This window comes from Schistocerca cancellata, chromosome 3 (genome assembly GCF_023864275.1).
Source record: "Schistocerca cancellata isolate TAMUIC-IGC-003103 chromosome 3, iqSchCanc2.1, whole genome shotgun sequence".
Taxonomy (NCBI): Eukaryota; Metazoa; Arthropoda; class Insecta; order Orthoptera; family Acrididae; genus Schistocerca; species Schistocerca cancellata.
Genome location: NC_064628.1, coordinates 156,515,361 through 156,532,220, shown reverse-complemented (window position 1 = coordinate 156,532,220; position 16,860 = coordinate 156,515,361). Strand labels below are relative to the sequence as shown.

General features: G+C 41.1%; 1 protein-coding gene across 1 annotated transcript; it reads left to right on the top strand.

Moving 5' to 3' along the window:
• Window positions 1-6,372: 6,372 nt before the first annotated feature.
• LOC126176245 (eukaryotic translation initiation factor 2 subunit 1-like) lies at window positions 6,373-7,669 on the top strand. The gene has a single exon (XM_049923390.1). It carries the CDS (start codon window positions 6,493-6,495, stop codon window positions 7,501-7,503), a length of 1,011 nt encoding a protein of 336 aa, XP_049779347.1. The 5' UTR covers window positions 6,373-6,492; the 3' UTR covers window positions 7,504-7,669.
• Window positions 7,670-16,860: the final 9,191 nt, after the last annotated feature.

Sequence of the window (16,860 nt, the reverse complement as noted above, 5' to 3'; positions counted from 1 at the left end):
CTCCGGCCGGCAAAAGGCAGTCTGGGATGTTATAAAAAAAGGAAATGGGGAGAGGCAAACTAAGGCAGAATAACATGCTGCTAAGAGAGGGATATAAGGTTATAAATGATCCACAACACTTAACAAACTATGCAAACTAGGATTCTTCAAGTATTGTAGAGAAGTTACAGCAAACATTTCCCAAAACAAATATAACACCTGTAAATAATGTTGCACTAAATAGAATGACGTTACTTCCAACCACAGAGAATGAAATCAATTAAACTGTTCAAAAACTAAAAATAAAATGTCAGTAGGCTTAGATGAAGTACCAATGTGTGTACTGAAACAATGCATAGAGATTATACAAGAGCCCTTAACAAATATAATAAATGTTGTACTTGATGCTCTTGACAGAGATGAGTGTGTCACAGGCATATTTTTGGATGTTTCTAAGGCCTTTTATACAGTCGACCACAAGGTTCTATTAAATAAATTAGAAGCATTAGGAATAAGAGGGGTAGCTAATGACCGGTTTTGATCATACGTAGCAGATAGGGTACAAAGAGCAGAGTTAACACATGCTTCAAATAGATCTAACCATTTAGTAAAAACACTTATCAGAACCAAAATACATAAATACAGGGGTTCCACAAGGTAGCATATTAGGACCAATACTATTCCTGATAAACATCAATGACTTTCCCAGTTGTGTTACTTATGGTGAAAAAATTCTCTTCGCTGATGACAGCAATATTATAACCACTGAGAAAACAAGAGAACTCCTTGCAGAGAAAGCAAATGAAACTCTCAAGGAAGTTTATGATTGGTCAACAAGCAATAAAGTGACATTGAACATAAAGAAAACTTTTTGCCATGAATTTCAGTTTGAAGAGGGAAAATGACAATGTTAAATTAACTGTAGTTGGCACCTCTAAAGACTGTGTAACAAATGAAAAATTTCTAGGAATGAATATTGATTCTCAGTTGAAGTGGTGTGAACACACACAGGTACTTGCAAACAGAGTGTCATCAGCTTGTTATGCCCTTAGAATTCTATCATCAGTGTGAAACATGCAGTGTCTTTTAGTTACATACTTTTCATATTTACACTCAATTCTCAGCTATGACATACTTTTTTTGGAAACAAGTGCAACAAAATATGAACACAATTTTCAAACTCCAGAAAAGAACCATAAGAATAATAACCAAAATTAGCAGACGAGCTCATTGTAAAGATCTGTTCAAAGCACTGGGGATTTACCTGCTCTGTATGAATACATTTACCAGTCAGTTGCATACATCGAAAATAACATTGGTAATTATTGCACCAACAGCTCTGTTCATGGCCCTGAAACAAGAGCTAGACTCAACTTACATTTACGAAGAAAAATATAAACATAAAACTCGAAACAGCATTTTCTACCAGGGAATAAAACTGTACAATAAATTATCAATAGAGATTAAAGAAATTGCAAAAATGCACTTATTGAAAAAGACAGCTAATAAACCTGTTATGCAATACATTTTACACAGTGAAGGATTACTTAGATAAAATAGAGTAGGGGTTTGGTAGAAAATGTTAGACAAATAAATAATAATAATGATTATAAAAATCCAACATTCCACGTAACACCTTTACACGATGTTTTTTTCCTTCGTTTTTCCTTTTCTAGGAAAACTTACCCCCAAGGTATGCATAGCACTTTCTGAGCTCAACGTCTCACTCATTATAGAGGGATGCTGACTCAGGTTTTCAGAATAGCAAATGGGATGCTGCGGTACAGAAATTGGCCCAGAGATCAGCAGTTTGTTTGTGTTTGTGTGTGTGTGTAGTGAGTGAGGTGCTATGAAACAATGTTTGTATAGTGTGTGCAGTGACTGATAGTGAGATATGAGTGAACAGTGTGGCATTACATTATTTAATAAGTAATTTGTGAAAAAGGTATTGTCTACCAGGAGTAAATCTAATGACTGTGTCTAACTAGATGTTTGTAAATGTGTGTGGATACTAATTCGCTTATTTTAAATTGGTCTAAACCTGTAAATACTTTGACATGTCCTATATCCTTGTAAAAAGAGATCTACGTATGAATAAAGCTACTACTACTACTACACTGCGGGGGGCTGTAATTCCAGCATGTCCTATGTGTCTCCCAGTCGGTCCACTCTTCGGCTGTCCCAGTTACTGCCCGCATTGACGCTGATCCCTCATTTGCGATCGAGTGGGCGGCCATTTCAAGGTATGGCAGGAATCGAAATGCTTTTTGGGGAGACCCATCGGAATTTATTGCTGTTGTGACGAACAGGTTTCGAGCGCTATCTGTGGCTGACCAAGACCTTGAGCCAGATGCAGTCGCTCGCTCTGTTTCAAAGGAAGCCTCCCGACCCTCTAGATTTGGGCCATCACAGAGAGTGAGATTACTGGCAGGTTGGATCTCTGATGATAGGAAAGTTGTGGGGCCCTTTAGCGATATGGCTGCGAAGGAGAGAAAGAAGTCCAACGTGCACTCTATGTGCACATTGGGGGTGCTGCAGATTCCTTTACTTGAGCTAAAGGGTGGTGGGGCTTCGGCTTCTGCCTAATAGGTTAAGGCTTCTTTATACTCAGGAAGTGGCTACACGGTTAGCGAGGGCTGAGAGAAGTGGATTGTGCGGTTTTTTAGGTTACCGGGTTTTGCGTCACAGGTCTTCAGTCTCAAAAGGTGCAGGGAAAACACAGGACCAGGGTATACCTAGTAGCAATCGATAGTGAAGTTAAGTTGTAATTTGCCGTAGAGCAATCTGATACAATAACTCAGTACTTAGGAATCGTACACAACAGCTCGCTCCACAAAAGATCCGAACCCAAAGAATGGAAAGTTGCGCAGATTACCCAATACTCAAGAAGGGAAATAGGAGTAATCCACTGAGTTGCAGACTCGTATCGGTAATGTCGATCTGCAGCACGATTTTGGAACATATAGTGTATCCGAAAATAATGAATTACCTCGAACAAAATATCTATTGATAAATAGTCAGCACGGATTCAGAAAATATTGTTCATGTGAAAAATAGCTAGGTCCTCACACGAAGAAATTATTGCTATCTACAGGAGATCTCAAATTGATTATACATTTTTAGATTTCCAGAAGTCTTTGGACACTGTTTGACACAAGTGACTTCTAAGAAATTTGCGTGCTTATGGAATATCGTCTCAGTTATGGGATTGCAGTCGTGATTTCCTGTTGAAAAGGTCACAATTCGTAATGTAAACACCTGCGGTGTTGGTAAAATGCAGCGTGTGTATGTGTGTAGTGGAATTCTCACGCCTACAGATGATTACAATGACCTTGCCATTGACAACCTACACCTACACATTTCTATAAAATGAAGTAGCGTGTTGTGTTTTTACTTAAGTTTATTACATCAAACGAATCGTTCCTGTCTGGATGCTATTAGAATGAATGGCAATGTGGACAACATAATTATTTATTTTCCAAGAAACATATAGAGTGCACTGGCTGACACTGATTAGCGGCGAGAAACGTAACCCTACACACTGATTGGTACTTTCAGAAAACGCGCAGTGGACAAGCAGATGGAATGCAACACATTTACTGTGAGTGTTTCCCTATTCCCCGAACTAGAAGACGCATATTAGCTATTAAAGTATGGGCAGCAATTGTACTACACCGTTGGTCTGCTCGCTGGTCCGTTGGCCAGCGTGCAACTGACGTATGTGGCGTACCTGCAATTTCCTGCCTTCAAAGTGGACGCTGTACGCCGTCTGAAAACTTCTACAAATTTCCGTCTGCTCACTAGCCGGGAACGGAAATTCTCCCGTATAGAAGCACTTCAATGTGTGTTAGGCTCCACAGAGAGCTAAAGAACCATCGCTCGATTAGATAAAATAATAACCCTGTTCTCAGAGCAACACTTCGCGCGCTCCCTGTGGTGAAAGCAACATTATGCAAAATTTAACCACCAAATTTCTCCACTGTGGCTCTCGCCAGTGGAGTCTCTAGGTCGATCACCATAGCGAACTCTCTTCGATCTATCCCGGCAGGAAAGCACCTTCGGTCGATCTCTGGAGGAAAGTGTCTCTCCACGCCATTCTCCATTCCATCCTGCACACGCTGCATCTGTAATACGTTAACGCTCAGGCGACGAATCTCAGCAGCCATTGCAAAAACATTATCCACCACTACATGGGTCCTGAATCTGCCAGCGAATCACCTGAAACTCATACTCCTTTTAGAAGGTTCTATTGAAATTTCCATTTCTCCTCCTACATCCTTAGCATTCCGCCAGTCAAAAACGCATCTCAGATTTTCGGCTGGAAGCGTGCCCGGCACTTTCCGTGAGAAGATTCCTCGGAGGTCAGCTTGTGATCATCGTTTCTGCTGCGGTGCATTCCTTCCCACTAAAGGGATTCCTTTCGCCTTCTTCCACCCCTGGAGCTTCATCTCCTGGTACACTATTCTGAAATTTTTTCAGTCCCACTGGAGCATAATCTCCCACACGCTCTGTCCACGCTAAAGGGTTCTGCAGCCACCAGCAGTATAAACCGCCGCCTACATGCTCTACTCTCTTTCAGGGCAATAAACGTCTGTTCGTGCAGAACGCGGCAAATCTCTTCCCAGCCATTCTTAGCCTCTCTTTAGCCCATAGCGGCTTCTGAGAAACGCGTGATCCACTTCGCCCTTTCTATCCATTTTACGTGGATGTTGTTTGAGGTCTGCGCCTGTATTATAAGATTATGTGGAATAATTTATACAGCTGCAGTCACTTTTTACTAATATCTTATTAGCACAATACATTTTGGCAGCATGCTGCCATCATCAGGTGCATTATACAGTTACTTATACATCAGCTGATAGTTTATGTACGTTAGCTGTGTGTGTCAATGGGGTTAAGAATCGAAAAATAAACCTGTGTGTAAGGATAAATCAGTTACAGTGTGTACATTATGTGAATAGCATGATTAGGTAATATATTAATATGTTTACTTACATTTCTCTTGGCGATTTCATTTTCTGCCACACAGAGCACAGTAACAGGTAAATCACAACTTAGCCATTTCACAAACATGTTTACATCTTTCCAAAGAGTTTCAAAATCTAAGATAAACTTGTAGGCGACTAGCCTACAACAAATAATTGCATAGCCGTCCGGTATAATGAGTTAACGGAGTACAATTTATTCGTGAAAAACTCACACTGAGAAGAAAACTAAAAACAACAGAGAAGTAACAAAAACTAGGAGATTCTATAGTCTTACGGCAAAGATAAAAAACAACACATGACTAAAAAAAAACTCTCGTGCACTTTTGATCTCACTTTGCACTAGACATGAAAAATATCACTGCCACACAGCCCCCCCCTTAAAGTGCGGAGCCCCAGGGATATCTTGATACTTGAATTTTATTCGACGTCCAGCTCTGGTGTGCGTCGGATGTCTCGGGGGCGGTGACGTTGTTGTTTGTGGTGGTGATTCACCTGTCTCGGACGATGTACTGAGCGGTGTTTGGGTATGCTCTGCGTCCATCAGGTGTTGATGCACAGGCGTGGTGTCAGAGGTCGGAGAGGGTAAAACCCATGCTGGCTTGACACGTTCAATCGATACCTTTGTCGGAACACCATTGTACATTATGTCCACGGTCTGCTTATTTCTACTCAGCACCTGAAATGGGCCCGTATATGGTGGTTGTAAAGGCGATTTGACTGAGTCTGTTCGCAACATTACGTGAGAGCAATTGTACAAGTCTTTGTGTACAAACACGTTACAGTTACCATGGCGAGAAGGTGGCGGGCAACGTATATTTGTGCAGTGACGTTTTAGCTGCTGCACCCAATGTGTGAGGCCCTCTGATCCAGGTAGTAAGGTTGGTACTAAATAATCTGCAGGAATCCGTAGCGGCTCGCCGTAAACCATCTCGGCAACTGATGCACCAATATCGGGTTTGTGAGCTGTCCGCAGGCCTAACAACACTAATGGTAATGCTTCCGTCCATCTCTCTTGATGACACATCAATGCTGCTTTGAGTGTTCTGTGCCATCGTTCGACCATACCATTACTGGCAGGGTGATAGGCAGTCGTGTGGTGGCGTTGGAAACCGCACATTTTGGATAGCTCGAGGAACAACGTAGATTCGAACTGACGTCCTTGGTCAGTTGTGACGTGAAGGGGGCATCCAAAACGGGCAACCCACGTACACAGAAACGTCTTAGCAGTAGTTTCGGCTGAAATATCGACTATTGGAGTTGCTTCTGCCCATCTTGTGCACCTATCTATGGCCGTAAACAAATATCTGTAACCCTCTGACTGTGGGAGAGGTCCAACCAGGTCTACGTGAATGTGTGCGAATCTAGCAGAGGTACCTTTAAAATCTCCAATATCAGCACGCACATGTATTTTTCGATGTGACACGTAATTTTGTGTGTGTTTGAATTTCGTCGCGAAATATATTTAATAACATCCCAGGCCACTAGGCTGTAGCTGTTGGACAGAGCCCAGCGCTAGTTGTCAACAATGCCGCTATCTTGCAGATTTTATAAGGAAAAGTATCCGGAAGTGGAAGATGTTGTTATGGTTAATGTACGCAGTATTGCGGAAATGGGGGCGTACGTCCATTTATTGGAGTACAACAACATTGAAGGAATGATATTACTTTCAGAACTTTCCCGTCGTCGTATACGATCAATCAACAAACTGATCAGAGTTGGAAAAACGGAACCTGTTGTTGTAATCAGGGTCGACAAAGAAAAAGGTTACATTGATCTGAGCAAGCGACGTGTATCTCCAGAAGATGTTGAGAAATGTACTGAACGTTTCTCTAAGGCAAAAGCTGTGAATTCAATTCTTCGGCATGTCGCAGAGCTGTTGCAGTACGAAACAGATGAACAACTTGAAGAGCTGTATCAAAAGACTGCATGGCACTTTGAGGATAAACTGAAGAAGAAAGCATCTGCTTACGACTTCTTCAAACAAGCAGTACTGGATCCATCAATATTGTTAGAATGCGGTCTAGATGAAAAAACGAAAGAAGTACTTCTAAACAACATCAAGAGGAAATTAACATCACAGGCAGTGAAGATTCGAGCAGATATTGAGGTTGCGCGTTACGGCTATGAAGGGATAGATGCAGTGAAAGCAGCCCTCCGAGCTGGATTGGCTTGTTCGACAGAAGAACTGCCAATAAAAATCAATCTTATTGCACCTCCGCTTTACGTTATGACAACATCAACACCTGAAAAGCAGGATGGTTTAAAAGCATTACATAATGCAATCAACAAAATTGAAGATACTATAACAAATATGGGAGGAGTATTTGCAATTCAGATGGCTCCTAAAGTAGTTACTGCAACAGATGAAGCAGAATTGGCAAGACAGATGGAGCGTGCTGAGGCAGAAAATGCAGAAGTGGCAGGAGATGATGATGACGATGAGGAAGAGGGTCAAGTGTTCAGTGGCGAGGATGAAGAAGGTGGTGGTGATCAAGAAGGATCAGTTGAAGAAAATGGGAAGGCTGAAGAAGAATAACATATTGAAGCAACAAAAGAAACATTTCTGCTCAATCTGAAGATTAATTATTTAAGTGAAGGGAGTTTCCTCCCTCCACGTTTGAGGAAAAATCTTTGTTGAAGTATTTAAGTCATGTGATGTCTTTTGTAATTTAAATTTGAATAAAAATAGGATTATGGATAAAAAAAAAAAAAAAAAAAAAAAAAAAAAAACTCTCGTGCACTTTTGATCTCACTTTGCACTAGACATGAAAAATATCACTGCCACAAACTACTTGCAATTTCAAATACTGTTAACATCTTTCCAGAGAGTTATAAGACCTAAGCTAGACTACTTATAATTTCGAACACAGTAATATATACCTGCAGTGAAGATGAGGACTTTTATCTAGATGTATTGGCAATATGGAGGATGTTACATGGATACTTAATGAAAACTTTCTGTCAATGAAATAAAGATTTAATGTTGCAGAAGTTTTTGAAGAAGTTAACATTATTACTTTCAAGCTTATCATTTAATAATACATCTCCACGCGCTGTGCCATGAATAAGATTTCCAGTTCTTCATATAATTCCATTTGGTGTCCCTTATTCTTTTTAAGCGATACAAAAAGATCATTCGCAATATCATGAGTGGGTGGCCTCTGTCTTTTATGTGGGTCTCTGTTGCTGATCTATTGTAATTGTTAGGGTTTTAAGCATGTATGTGTTCATTATATCTTGTTTGGAAGTCTCTTCCAGTTTGGCCTATATAGAGGGGTCGGCTGGTATTACATACAATTTTGTAGATGCCTGATTGTGAGTGCATATCCGTCTGTGTGTATACGAGGTGCATTCAAGTTCTAAGGCCTCCGATTTTTTTTCTAAGTAACTACTCACCCGAAATCGATGAAACTGGCCTTACTTCTCGACGTAATCGCCCTGCAGACGTACACATTTTTCACAACGCTGACGCCATGATTCCATGGCAGCGGCGAAGGCTTCTTTAGGAGTCTGTTTTGACCACTGGAAAATCGCTGAGGCAATAGCAGCACGGCTGTTGAATGTGCGGCCACGGAGAGTGTCTTTCATTGTTGGAAAAAGCCAAAAGTCACTAGGAGCCAGGTCAGGTAAGTAGGGAGCATGAGGAATCACTTCAAAGTTGTTATCACGAAGAATCTGTTGCGTAACGTTAGCTCGATGTGCGGGTGCGTTGTCTTGGTGAAACAGCACACGTGCAGCCCTTCCCGGACGTTTTTGTTGCAGTGCAGGAAGGAATTTGATTTTCAAAACATTTTCGTAGGATGCACCTGTTACCGTAGTGTCCTTTGGAACGCAATGGGTAAGGATTACGCCCTCGCTGTCCCAGAACATGGACACCATCATTTTTTCAGCACTGGCGGTTACCCGAAATTTTTTTGGTGGCGGTGAATCTGTGTGCTTCCATTGAGCTGACTGGCGCTTTGTTTCTGGATTGAAAAATGGCATCCACGTCTCATCCATTGTCACAACCGACGACAAGAAAGTCCCATTCATGCTGTCGTTGTGCGTCAACATTGCTTGGCAACATGCTACACGGGCAGCCGTGTGGTCGTCCGTCAGCATTCGTGGCACCCACCTGGATGTCACTTTTCACATTTTCAGGTCGTCATGCAGGATTGTGTGCACAGAACCCACAGAAATGCCAACTCTGGAGGCGATCTGTTCAACAGTCATTCGGCGATCCCCCAAAACAATTCTCTCCACTTTCTCGATCATGTGCGAGCCCGAGGTTGTTTCGGTTTGTTGTCACACGATGTTCTGCCTTCATTAAACTGTCGCACCTACGAATGCACTTTCGACACACCCATAACTCCATCACCATATGTCTCCTTCAACTGTCGATGAATTTCAATTGGTTTCACACCACGCAAATTCAGAAAAAGAATGATTGCACGCTGTTCAAGTAAGGAAAACGTCGCCATTTTAAGTATTTAAAACAGTTCTCATTCTCGCCGCTGGCGGTAAAATTCCATCTGCCGTACGGTGCTGCCATCTCTGGGACGTATTGACAATGAATGCGGCCTCATTTTAAAACAATGCGCATGTTTCTATCTCTTTCCAGTCTGGAGAAAAAAAAATCGGAGGCCTTACAACTTGAATGAACCTCATATATTGTGTCTCAGTGTGTGTGTTTGCAGTTCGTTGTGTGTTGTAGAGGCAATATTAAAGTCGTGTGGTCTGAGAATGTTCACTATTTTGTAGGTGAGCTTTCCTGTGAAAGGTATGCAAGCCGTGGGTTTCTTTTTCATTTCATGTGTGGAAGGGGATTATTATTATTTTTCCTTTTTTGCATAATACTTCATCATAACCGTTTGCTGAAGCTATCTGTTTTATTATGCTGAGCTCATCAAGATTTGCATATTTATCCATAGGTATATTGTTGGCTCTGTTAACTAGTGGTCTGCATGCAGCAAGTTTGTGTGTTGTGGGGTGACAGGATGAGATGTGTATGGATGTAAACAGATGTTTGTGAAAATGCTAAGTTATGATTTACCTGTTACCGTGCTCGGCGTGCCAGAAATTGAAATCGCCAACAGAAATATAAGTAAACGTATTAACATATTACCTAGTCATGCTATTCACATAATGTACACACTGTAACAGATTTATCCTTCCACACAGGTTTATTTTTCGATTCTTAACCCCACTGGTACACACAACTAGTGTACATAACCTATCAACTGATGTATAAGTAACTGTGTAATGCACCTGATAATGGCAGCAGCCTGCCGAAATGCGTTGTGCTAATAAAATATCAGTAAAAAGTGACTGCAGCAGTATACATTATTCCACAAATGATTAATAGTCAGACTGTGCATCGTAAACACTGAAGAATATTAAATACATGGTGGCAAAATCTTGCCGTGTTACAGTGCTAACTAACGGAAAGTCATCGAATTAAACAGAAGTGATATCTGATTTTCGCCAAGGAAGTGTTATAGGTCCTCTGCTGCTCTTAATCTGTGTACACGATTTAGGAGATAATCTGAGCAGCTCTCTTAGATTTTTTACTGGTGATACTGCCATTTACTGCAATGTCATCAGAAGATTAAAATTTATTGGAAAATTGTATGGTGTGAAAAGTGGCAATTGAATCTAAATAATGAAACTGTCAGGTCGTCCATTTGAGTACTACAAGTAATCCGATAAATTTCGATTAGACGCTGAATCACACAAATTTAAAGACTGTCAACTAATCCGTTATCTTTCTATTGCACGATAAATCACACAAATATGAAGGCTGTCAATTCAACTAAACTACTTAGGCATTACAATTACGCATAACTTAAACTGGAACGATCACTCAGGTAATGTTGTGGGGAAAGCGAACCAAAGACTGGCAGAACACATAGAAGGTACAACAGATTTATTAAAGAGACTGCGTACGCTGTGTTTGTCCGTCCTATTCTGGAGTATTGCTGTACGGTGTGGCATCCGCATCAGGACTGACGGAGGACGTCTAAAAGTTCAGCTCGTCCTTCATTGACGCTAAACGGGAGAGAGTGCCACAGATATAATTCGCGAGTTGGGGATGGTAATCATTGAAATAAAGACGTTTTTAGTTGCAGAATGATGCTGTTTAGAAATTTCTATTACCTACTTTCTCGTCGGAATATGAAAATATTTTGTTGGCGTCCACGTACATACGGAGAAATGATCATCGTAATAAAGTAAGAGAAATCAGCGTTCGCACGGAAATAGTTGAGTTCCTTCTTCCCGCACGCTGTTCGAGAGTGGAACAATAGAGAAATAGTTTGACAGTTGTTCGATAAATCCTCTGCGAGGCACTTAATTGTGAGTTGTGACTAAATATGCAGATGCACATGAGCGCGTACGAGATCGGTAGTTCCTACTACGTTCGGTTCTGATGTTTTACTGTAAGATGTTTTGCACGTTTACAGCCAGTGATTGGAGGAAGCAGCCTTCCAGTGTGCTTCGTGAGCCAGTTAGGTCCAGAGTTCTGGTGATCGTGGCTAATGAAAGACTCTTTGTGCCCATCCGATCGACCACCTGCAAAAACGCAGCGCCTTCGATGTTAGCGATACGTGTTGACTTAATTCCGCCGGCTTTACGACACGGCAGCAGCTGCCCCCCGGATGGAGCCGCTCAACGGCTCTGTGGTTCCTAGTGACGTCATCGAAAGCTGCCAGCTTCCACTTCGATACTACATATTTCGAAAGAAGCATTATACATCACTTTTGGAGAGGACTCTGTAACACTTTGGAAGACAGCTTCATTTTCTCCATAACGGAATGGTAACGTTCACGGTTTTACAGGACATAGCAAAAGCAATACTTACTTTTCATACATTAAAACATTACTTCAAGACAATATGAAGGGCTTATTTCAATAGTGGTACAACTTTTTTGTTGATTCTAAGATACAGGGTGCTAACGTTAAATGAGCGCTGAAAAATCTGAAGTTGAGATACCAGAAATATTAAAGTATATATACTTTCAAGACTAGATAGTTGAATATTTCTGGTACCTCAACTGCAGATTTTTCAGCGCTCATTTAACTTTAGGACGCTGTATTTCGGAATGAACAAAAATGGACTTGTACCACTATTGAAATGAGCCCTTCATATATTTCTACTTTGTATGCTGAACATACGCAACATCTGTTTTCATACAATGTACCAAAAGTAATCCTTCCCTAAAGATTATTATTATTAACATTCTTCACAACCTATGAATGGTCTTAGCTGCTGAGAGCTCTTCCTCCTTTAGGGTTTAGTGTGTATTTTTGGTGGATTTACCTTTATTCTTGAGCTAGAAGTGCGTGTCCAAACCAACGAAATCCCTTAGCTTTAATTCTGAATATCAAGTTTGGCTCCCCATATGAATCACGGACTACTGTACTTGTTGCGTTTCTCCATTCTGTTATGGTTTTCTCTTGGTTCCCTTCAAATATGCACCTTAAAATTGCCGTTTCAAACATTTTTAGTTTCAGCTCTTCTGATTTTGCTTATGTCCAACTCTCACTAGTGTAGGTTAGAATAGATCGATAAGATATTTATTTACCTGTCTTTTTAATATCTTGAGACAAGTTTGCTTTTTATTACATCCACCGGCGCAAGTCAATAACTATTTGCTTTTTGTATTTTCTTATTATATTCTTCTTTGACATTGTTGTCTGTAGCTGACATGGTTCGAAAGTAAATGAAACAATAAAGTTTTTAAATTTTTTCTGTACTTTTTTTTCGGAGGGATGTGCTGCACTAGTTTGCCGTGTGTCGATAACGCATTTGGTTTTATCAATATCATTCTTAACTCCGTTCGAAGTGAGATATTATACAACTTTGTGATCAGCGAATTAATTCATTCTACATTCTAAGACAGGAGCGCCTGCGATGGTGTACTCAACGACGAACCTGGATGCACGAATGGCAAAACGTCATTTTTTCGGATGAATCCAGGTTCTGTTTACAGCATTATAATGGTCGCATCCGTGCTTGGCTACATCGCGGTGAACGCACATTGGAAGCGTGTTTTCGTCATCGCGATACTGGCGTATCACCCGGCGTGATGGTATGGGATGCCATTGGTTACATGTCTCGGTCACCTCTTGTTCACATTGACGGCACTGTGAACAGTGGACGTTAAATTTCAGATGTGTTACGACATGTGGCTCTACCATTCATTCGATCCCTGGGAAACCCTACATTTCAACAGGATAATGCACGACCGCATGCTGCAGGTCCACATTCTCCAGATCTCTCACCAATTGAAAACGTCTGGTCAATGGTGGCCGAGCAACTGGCTCGTCACAATACGCCAGTCACTACTCTTGATGAACTGTGGTATCGTGTTGAAGCTGCATGGGCAGCTGTACCTGTACAAGCCATCCAAGCTGGGTTTAACTCAATGTCTAGGCGTATCAAGGCCGTTATTACGGCCAGAGGTGGTTCTGGGTACCGATTTCTCAGGATCTACGCACCCAAATTGCGTGAAAATGTAATCACAAGTCAGTTCTAGTATAATATATTTGTCCAATGAATACCTGTTTATCATCTGTATTTCTTCTTGGTGTAGCAATTTTAATGGCCAGTAGTGTAAATTATTTCTACTAAAACCAGCTTGAGCATCGTCAAGAATTTTTACAGGTATGGTTAACGTCTCGATACGATCACGTTTGCTAACATGTTATATGCGGAAATGAGTAATCAGACCACTTTACTTGTTGCAGACATATGAGTTTCCTGTTTTTATGTTGAGTGCGTTGAAACATCTGTCCAGTCTTCTGGAATTTTGTCATTTTTCCAGATTTCAACACGTAATGAAATTTTCTAAGCATAAGAATATTCCTTATTTTGCAGATATCAGTTGTACTAAGTCACTGTCAGTTATGTTATGCTTTCTGTACACTTTCTTTTACTTCTTGTTGAGGACTTTAAGAAAAGAAAAAGAGGGAGAAACCAGTCTCGTTTCTAGAAAGGACAGTCGTAATCGCATTCAACCTTAGAACACATATGTGTCCCTGAATAGATTATCAGAGAACCAATTGTAATTTGTTGCATATAATTGCTATGTATCAATGCCCTACTGCCAAGGGGAAGCCTACTAAGAGGTGACAGAACTTTTATAATTACAAACTGCATCCTTAGGTTGTGCTGTCCTCAAGTTTCGCCTTATCTCTCATCACCGTATTGTCTCATCAAATTAGTTCGCACCTGCAGCTAGGCAACTCAGTTACCAGATTCGCAAAACGGGCTGCCTTCACTCCTCCCTGCAGTCATCGCGCCAACGACTAACAAGCAAGGATTGACGCCTGCCGCGTCACTAATGAAGCACATATTAAGTACCTAGAGACCGAGATACAGGCTTAGAGAGATGCCATGTTCACTGCTGTCTGTCTGTTTTCAGTAGGTGTTGTAGGTTTTGCGCAGTCTTCTTCTGAAAACCTAGAGGTACTTACGAATAATCATGTGTGTCCTACCTTCCCCCCCCCCCTCCCGTCCCCATAACCCCTTTGGCAAACGAAACGGCGGGAAATATTCTTTTCATACTGTTACTTCTGACTAAAAAATTAATTAAAATAATCATACATTAAAGTTTTTGAAATAAAATTGGCTGTCCAACATTTAAGCATTACAGAATACATTGTGCCATGGGTGTAACTAATTAATTAAAATATCACTGCAAAGTGTTCTTCGTTACGAAAAAATATACAATTAGTGTGGAGTCCTACTACTTTCTTATGTCACCCTACGCTGGATATAAGACACGATGTGACCATGGGTAGAGATACATGGGCTGCTGATGGTAGGGAGTGCTATTTTCAACGATATTTATTCTGATACGAGTGCAATTTCACGATGACCACCTCCGTGTTGTGGTGCTTGACTTTGAGTTAGGAGTGGAACGGTGTGAAAAGCCATGAGGAGCAAAGACCCTCCATAACTCGGCAAGACGCTTTGGCGCTCACAGGGAATGTTGCCATATGCTTGCGTTTCTGGCTCTGCAGTTAGAAATAATCTGCAAGATCACTCGGGAAGACGACTGAATGCAGTCTTGTTGGAGACCAGATAGCGGCAGGAGTTTCGGATTCAGTAGACTTTTCGAGCAAATTTCGGCGGCTAAGAAAAGAAAAAAGGTGTTTCTTCGTACATGCTCCAAAACTGAATTAGTGCCAGACCAGGTGACCTGTAGTAACCAACGCGATAAAGGAATAGAACAGGGGCCGCTGAGGTAAGCGCACGATCCTCTAGACAGAGAAAGCGAAACTAACGCGAGGTTAGACTCCACAGCTAGCCCCAAGTCAGGCAGTCAATGGCAAGACATTGCGGAAAACAGAACTATCAAGGTTCAACCAAATTTAACGTGGCACAGGCGCATCATAACCTCCAGCGGTACTCTCTGAACTACTGAGACAAGAAAAAGAACGAAAAAAATCATACCAAAGAATATAAAATCATACATAGAGGAAAAAGAAATGGATGACCATATGGAAGACAACTAAGAACATTAATTGATGTCATCGAGACAAAATTGAATCTTACGAAGAGGTGGACAAGAAATATAAGTCTAAAACAATAATACAACACATACACAATACAAAAGACACCAAAAACTACGTCCAGACAAAGATGCAAACCCACTGAAATGAGGAGCAGAGGAACAGAATACTTGAAACAGATCTGAGCCTGTCACACCACAAGATGAAGGGGACGAAAAATTCTCCACAGATATCATTCGGATGGCCAAGAGCGTGGGATCAACAAACAGCTACAATATTAGAGGTTTTCTTTTCTTTTTCAGTCTTCTTTCCGACTGGTTCAATGTGGCCAGCTACGAATCCCTCTCCTGTAGCGACCTGTTCATCTCAGAGTAGCACTTGCATCCTGCGTCCCCACGCATTTGCATGTTTTCGAGTCTCTGTCTTCCCCTACAGTTTCTACCTCTAGTAGCATAGAAGTTATTCCTCGATGTCTTAACACATGTTCTATCATCCTGTCACTTCTCCTTGTCAGTGTTTTCCATATGGTACTTTCTTCACCGATTCTGCGGAGAACCTCCTTATTCCTTATCAGTCCACCTAATTTTCAACATTCTTATGTAGCACTACATATCAAACACTTATATTCTCTTCCTATTCTTAAGACCTATGTTTGATATCAGCCGACTTCTCTAGGCCAAGAATGCCCTCATTGACTGTGTTAGTTTGCGTCTGATGTCCCCCTTGCTTCGTCCGTCATGTTTTCAGGGCAGCAGAATTCCTTAACTTCGTCTAATTCGAGATCCTCATTTCTGATGCTAAGTTCCTCGCCGTTCTCATCTCTGCTACTTCTCATTACTTTCGTCTTTCTTCGATTTACTCTTAGTCCATATTCTGTACTCATTATATTGTTCATTCCACTCAGCAGACCATGAAATGCTTCTTCACTTTCAATGAGAATAGCAATGTTATCAGCGAATCGTGTCATTGATATCGTTTCACCTTGAATTTTAATTCCACTCCTGAACCTTTCTTTTATTTCACTCATTGCTTCTTCGATATCTAGATTGAACAGTAGGGGCGAAAGACTACATCCTTGTCATACAACCTTTTTGATCCGAGAACTTCGTTTTTGGTTTTACGTTTTTATTGTTCCCCATTGGATCTTGTACATTAACCTTCTCCTATGTCTCTCATAATTTCGAACACCTTGCACCATTATGCACCGTCGAGTGATTTTTCTTGGTGGACTAATCCTACGAAAGCCTTTTGATTTTTTGTTAAGTTCAAATGGTTCAAGTGGCTCTGAGCACTATGCGACTTAACTTCTGAGGTCATCAGTCGCCTAGAACTTAGAACTAATTAAACCTAACTAACCTAAGGATATCACACACATCCATGCCCGAAGCAGGATTCG

Bases quoted from the DNA above. Each gene is read 5' to 3' on its own strand.
- LOC126176245 (XM_049923390.1), top strand. From the start codon at position 6,493: ATGCCGCTATCTTGCAGATTTTATAAGGAAAAGTATCCGGAAGTGGAA.